Genomic DNA, 6000 nt, shown 5'->3' on the forward strand with positions numbered 1-6000 from the left:
AATCAAGCACTCTACCTTGTTAGGAGGTGTTAATTGGAGTTAGTCAGACTCCTCACTTTGTCAAGCAGTCTGACAACAGAATTAATTAGAATTTGAGTATGTAAATCAATTCAAATTGGGCGTCCTTATGGGTGAGGGTGGGAGGGTATTTGAAGTATTTTCACTGAGGAAAATCAGGTGCTGAGAGCACGAGCCAAGTTATCTGTGTGAATATTATGACTTCTCGTTTCATCTTTTCACTAATCCATGTTTGGAGAGGCCATGAAAACAGGGCGTAAATAGAGGTGTTGAGCTGTACGTTGCCCTCAGTTGGGTGCCTGATAGATCATTTTCCATTTGGCCTGTTGTCATATTTATTTCAAGTAGATGGGCTTTACATGCCATTGAATTGCTTCGGTAAATGATAAAACGTGTGAAAACAATAGAAAAACAGAAGCAATATGGCTCTGTTCTTTTGAGAGGCTTTAGCCTAATCGCATCTATGTTTTGCGACATTTGGCAATCTCATATTAGATCAATTTGATTAAGAATCCTGGTCTTCTGTAGCTTTAAAAAGGATTTAACAGCTCCTCTGTGCATGCATGCCATGGGGCTTTGAATTTAAATCTTTGTTTTTAGGGAGCGAGACAAAAAGCCCACTGCCTGCAGTTTTAAAAATATGAACTTTTTACATCCGTTTGTGTTTAAAATTGACTTAATCTTGATTACAATAATATATGATCAGTGTGCAGATATGGGAAATGCTTTGTAAATGCAGCAGTGGTTGAATAGACGGTCTAACTGCAAAAGAATTTTGTTAAATTCATAAACGAAGCAATACGTCTGAAAATGCGTCCCCAACATGTTTGCATATGATTATTCTCACTTGTTTTAGAGGAGTCTGATGCACACTTTTATACCATATTGACATATTAATGCAGCCTGAGCCTGCAGGTAGGGGACTACTTGATTAAAGGATTGATACACTTAAGATGCCGTATCTAAAAGAGGCTGTAAAATATAAAACTTTCTCCGCGTTGCATCAAAAAAAACCTGAATCACGGAAAACATTTCCAATTGCCTCCTTAAAGTTTATTTACGTCAAATTAAGGTCAGATATTTTGATTGTAGTTCATCTAGTTTCAGCCATAACTTAATAAACCATACAGGGAAGGACATTTGGACAATGCTTTATGAAAAGCTGCTTTATTATCCATTTAATAACACCTCCATGAAGACAATTTGTACAAGTTACATCACATTCTAAAGTGCACAAATACTGTACAACAAAAATGACATAAATATGCAAGGGGAGGCTGGGAATAAAATCACATTTGTAAAAAAAAAAAAGTTGTAAAAATAAATGGATAAAAAAGGGACATGCTTCTTTTTTTTTTTTTCAAAAACAACAATCACTATGCATGTTTCTGCTCAGGTATGTGAGAGGGGCGGGCCTGGGAAAATAACCTTGTGCAGCTTGCTTGGGGAAACACTAAGCTTTGGCACCTTTAGAGAAAAGAGAAAAAAGACATTAACAAGGAATGGCGAGCACTCAATAGTAAACAAAAGAATGATTTTTAGTTTCAATAAATACAGTCTTAGGGGCTTGTGTAGAATGCATAATAACCCATGCCTTTTGGGTTGTCCTTGTTGTAATCCTCTGTAGTCAAGTCTTCACACTTGATGGTTGGGGAGTTCTCTGTGCTCGAACCCCCAGGGGACATCCTGCGCCTCTTGCAGACCATGGAGTACACACCAGAGTCGGTAGAGTCCACCGATTTCAGTGAGTGAGAAGTCTCAATCCAGGTCGAGGCCGGCGGTGCAATCTCCTCAGGCAGCTTGTCTTTATTGACCCCCAGCTGGTCCTCCGGGAAGGCTGGGGGACTTGGACGAGGGGACCAGGGCAGGCCGGTGGTCATCTTGCGCTGGTAAGAGCTTCTGGTGCCCCAACCTGCAGCCATGGAAGCGAAGGCGGAGTCTGGGTAGTAGCTGAGGGCGTGGGATGTCTGTAGGGATAAGGGTTTGATGCCATAGGACAGCAGACTACTGGTGGAATAGTCATTCTCATAGGACAGATCCAGCTTGTTGGAGCCCGGCTGCTGAACCGGGGGGACAAACCAGCGCTGGGCCGAGGCGGCTGCGCTGGCATCCTCGCTCTGTGGGGAGAGAAGGCTGTTGGTTTGAGGAACAGCCCGTTCACTTGTGTAGAAGCGGTTCTGAGGCAGGTTGTTGACAAACTGGTCCTGAAAGAAAGGCTGCATGGCATAGCGAGCCCCAGGCACAATTTGGGTAGAGCGTGGAGAGTCTGTAGGGGACGGAGTCAACCTGTCACTCTCTGGTGCTGTGTACATCCTGTTCAAAACATGAAAGAAGAAAAAAAGACACTTCAGGCTTGCATCATACATCTCACCACAGAAAAAACATCAACCATATAAACAGCGAGGACACGTACGAGTCATAGTTGTCCCGGAAGCCTTTTGCAAATGGGTTGTGATCAATCTTCAGCTGTGTGATCTGGAAGAAATAAGAAAACCCACATAAACCAAGTGCATCTTGCAGAAGGTGCGACTAAAGAGCAGTAACACAACATTTGTAAGGCCTTGATTTTACTGCAGCTACAAAGTCAAACACATTTGGTTTTGTTTTAAACAATAATTGAAATGCTTACATCTGTATTCTGGTAGGCAGTGACAGCTATAAACTGGTTCTCTGGGAAGGTGAAGGTTTGAGTTCTGGCCTCGTTGCTCATGTCTTCCACTCCGTCTTCCGTCACCTCCACGATGTGCAGTCGCGGTTGGTACTTGTGAAGAGACTGCAAGACTATCATCTGCGAGAGGGAAAAACATAATTTAAATACTGCACATGCAAGTGAAGCATGACAATCAGTTCGTCATCTTTACCCCCCCCCCCCAAAAAAAGTAAATGCATAAATGCAGAAATCAATCTTTTCTCGAGTTAAATATGATTATTTGATACTTCTACGACCAGATGAGGACAAGAACGACCCTTCGCCTGTTTGGTCGTAGTTGAAATGAAGTGTTTAAGAAATCAATATCTAACCTGTGTGTTGTTGTTGTTGGCCCCTTTGTTGTTTGTCAGCTTCAACTTGCCAAAAGAGATTTCTTGTCTCATCCAATGGGCCCCCGTGTTCGGGGATTCTGGATGAACGTACATTTTGTTACCTAAAAGAAAGAAATAACATTGAAATTAAATTATGACCATAACAATGACCTCCTTCACTGCCAAAGTCTTCATCATTTGCACATTATTTTCATTTGTATTTTAAATGTTCGCGTGGGACATATTGGCAAGATTTAAAACATAATGCAGCATTTCTGTCTGCCCATAATTCCTTTTCGATGGATCATAAAATTAGAAGTTAAAAATTTCTTTCATTTCTTTAAATTAAATTTTAAAATGCCATTTTTTTTTTACAGAAAAGAAAACTGCTCATTGAATAAGTCTGGGTAAAAGGTAAAACACTAAATTAAGAATATGTGAAATGTTAATTATAAAATCCTTTGTTCTTCTTTCCATTTAACCAAAATTTGCACAATTTTATTTTTGACAGAGGACAGGAAAATTCAAATACTCAAAATTAAAGAATAAACCTTTGCATGAAATTATTAAAAACGATGCAGCATCAAACAGGTTTGCCATGAATTAAAAGACTGAAACTTCCTTAATTTCTGAAATAATTTATCTGGCTTAGTTTTACATCCATAGATCCTCCTCGTTAATGATTTTCTTAAAAAAGAAAAAAAAAAAAGAAAATTAACGAAATACAAATTTGCCCGAGCTAAAAGTACTTCTGTTATTCATTTAACTCACCTTGCATGTTATTGTCCGCTTTTCCACATGTGACCCACTTTCCTCCTTGAAAGCGCCAGTGATTGGGGTCTGCCAGAACTATTTCTACAAAGACGTTGTAATGGGCCGTGAGGTTGAGTCCGGTGATGTTGAAGCTGAGGAATGGGAACATTCGTCTGGGAAATAAAGAGAAAAAAGGAATAAGATTTACATTTGCGCAGCAGAAAGGAAAGGAAAGGATAAAACAGTTGTTTCTTTCCTGCATTGGCGCGCTACTGTCCAACATTAGATCAGAAATTCATGTGAATTCCACTGGTGGAGAGTTTAGTCTGTTGCGTTACTGTTACATTAAAATGTCTCAAAAACGAAAAAAAATAAATAATGTTAATTAAAGCGCAAAAAAAAGGAAGATGTGGCTCGTGTGCGTAAAATTCTCTTGTGCGTAAAAGTTAAAGAAATGCCATATTCCTGCCAACGACCCATGCGCGTGACACTCAGACTCGGCCTTTAAAGCAGCTCTTACCTGCCCTGTTTGGTGATGATCATCTCAGTCTGGTGCCGGTGGAACTTCAGCCACAGAGGCCGGTTACAAAGATAGACCTGCGCTCTGGCACCGGCGGCAGACCCCGGCAGAGACATGGAGCCAATCCCCGTCCCGGTCCCTGGGTAGGAAGGGTACAAGCAGCCGGGACCCTGACTGAACTGGTACCCTCCGCTGCTAAACTGGCTCCGGCCGGTGCACACGGAGGAGGAGGAGAAGCCTGTCGGTGGCAAGACTGATCCGTAGTGAAGCGAGGCCGGGTATCTAGAGCTGCTGGACCCGGTGTACACCGACCCGGTTTGTCCTGCATAGGGAAAGAGGGAACAAGGACTTGCCATGTCGGAACTCGCCTGGGAGGACGAGATGAAATATCTGTCAGAGCCAAGTTCGTCTATGTTGTACCGCCGACCACTCGTCATCTCGTCCTCACCGAGCACCGGGGAGCCTTTCCTCCCATCGGGCCCAGTTTTAGCGAAGGCGTCCCCCTCTGAGTCCCCCAGCATCACGTTGCCCACCCCGCTCAGATATTTCTTGGGAGCGTTATTCGATTCTGATTCTGTCCGGTCAACTTCTTGGTAGTCAAGTTGCGATGACGGCCTCGGGCTGTTATTGGCACTGTCCGACGTGGATAAATTGTAAAAGGTCTTGGGTAAAGCGCTGGGAAGGATGTTCTCTAACTGCATTGTTTAAATCTAGCAATAAATAAGAAGAGTTCAAGAGTCCAGGAGGTCGATCTGAGTCAAGGAGGCGACACAAGCACCGGCGCCCTGCTCGCTGCACTGTCTGCACGCCTCCCTCCCTTGCGAGTGATGGAAGGAGGTGAAACCTTGTCCTCACCTACGGATTTTCGGATCAGATGATGGGTTGGACACGGGATTCTCAGAGGCTCTTATAAGATGTAGTTCTCCACACACCCAAGTGATTGTAAGCGGTATGGGAGGAGCTTTTGGAGAAGCATGCGGGGGCACCAGCCCTCTTCATAGCCAATGGTCGCAGGGCTCTAATTCAATTAAAAAGCGTCTTTAAGAAATCACATTTGCGACTGCAGACGAGTTTCTCTCTCTCTGTTTCTCTTTCTTTTACTCTGATAACAAACATGCGAGAAAATACACACCATTTAACGTTAAATTAAGAATCATATTCACTTTTATAGGGCACGCAGATTTACTCGGTATTTTTGTTGTTGTTCCTCAAAGACTGACGACAAAATAGTCCAAATTAATCTCGTTCAGCCTCGCGCTCGCATAGATTCACGTCCAAACGTCCAAACGTCCAACGGAATCAGCAAAATATCAACTACGACTGTCGGACTATCCTCTAACTCTCGCCTGAGAAATCGCAAACACCCAGACCTGCCCCCTCTGCAAACCCTCCACACGTGAAAAAAAAAAAAAAATCACATGTGCACCTTATTTCCTATAATTGGCCTCCGTCGGCTCTCCTCTCCCCCTCCAGCTTCTCAGCTCCAATAAAACTATCGATTGATTAAAAATCGGTGAATTTTTTTTAAAAGTGTGTTTGTGTGTGTGTGTGTGTGTGTGTGTGTGTTTTCTTCTTCCGACTGCCTAAGAAAGAATCTGGTAAATAGCACTTTTTTGGTTTTGAATTTATTTTATCAGATGGGGGAACCCAACAATTTTGTTTTAATTTCTTATTTCAATTAATCGTCG

At 42.6% G+C, this 6000-nt stretch overlaps 1 protein-coding gene across 5 annotated transcripts; it reads right to left on the reverse strand.

Moving 5' to 3' along the window:
• Window positions 1-1185: 1185 nt before the first annotated feature.
• eomesa (eomesodermin homolog a) lies at window positions 1186-5719 on the reverse strand. Of its 5 annotated transcripts, XM_086192726.1 has the most exons (8): window positions 4761-5719; window positions 4313-4634; window positions 3811-3965; window positions 3040-3161; window positions 2648-2806; window positions 2432-2493; window positions 1613-2331; window positions 1186-1485 (listed from the first exon to the last, which is right to left on the reverse strand). In XM_086192726.1, exons 1-8 carry the CDS (start codon window positions 5011-5013, stop codon window positions 1472-1474), a joined length of 1806 nt encoding a protein of 601 aa, XP_086048852.1. In that variant the 5' UTR covers window positions 5014-5719; the 3' UTR covers window positions 1186-1471. The 5 variants fall into 5 exon arrangements, with proteins under 5 accessions (XP_086048852.1, XP_086048850.1, XP_086048848.1 ...); XM_086192724.1 differs by lacking the exon at window positions 1186-1485 and having other exon boundaries at window positions 1578-2331; window positions 4313-5330; window positions 5476-5719; XM_086192722.1 differs by lacking the exon at window positions 1186-1485 and having other exon boundaries at window positions 1578-2331; window positions 4313-5330; window positions 5445-5719.
• Between the last annotated feature and the right edge of the window lie 281 nt (window positions 5720-6000).

The sequence above is a fragment of the Aulostomus chinensis genome, chromosome 22 (genome assembly GCF_037954235.1).
Source record: "Aulostomus chinensis isolate RoL2024-O1b breed Wild chromosome 22, RoL_Achi_v1.0, whole genome shotgun sequence".
Lineage (NCBI taxonomy): Eukaryota > Metazoa > Chordata > Actinopteri > Syngnathiformes > Aulostomidae > Aulostomus > Aulostomus chinensis.

What these genes read in the sequence shown, in the direction of transcription:
- eomesa (XM_086192724.1), bottom strand. Translation starts at nt 5,013, where the DNA reads ATGCAGTTAGAGAACATCCTTCCCAGCGCTTTACCCAAGACCTTTTAC. An exon ending in AGCGGACAATAACATGCAAG is followed by an intron (nt 3,162 to 3,810) that starts GTGAGTTAAATG and finishes TCTTTCTTTTAG; the next exon opens with GTAACAAAATGTACGTTCAT. An exon ending in TTCCGGGACAACTATGACTC is followed by an intron (nt 2,332 to 2,431) that starts GTACGTGTCCTC and finishes TGTTTTGAACAG; the next exon opens with GATGTACACAGCACCAGAGA.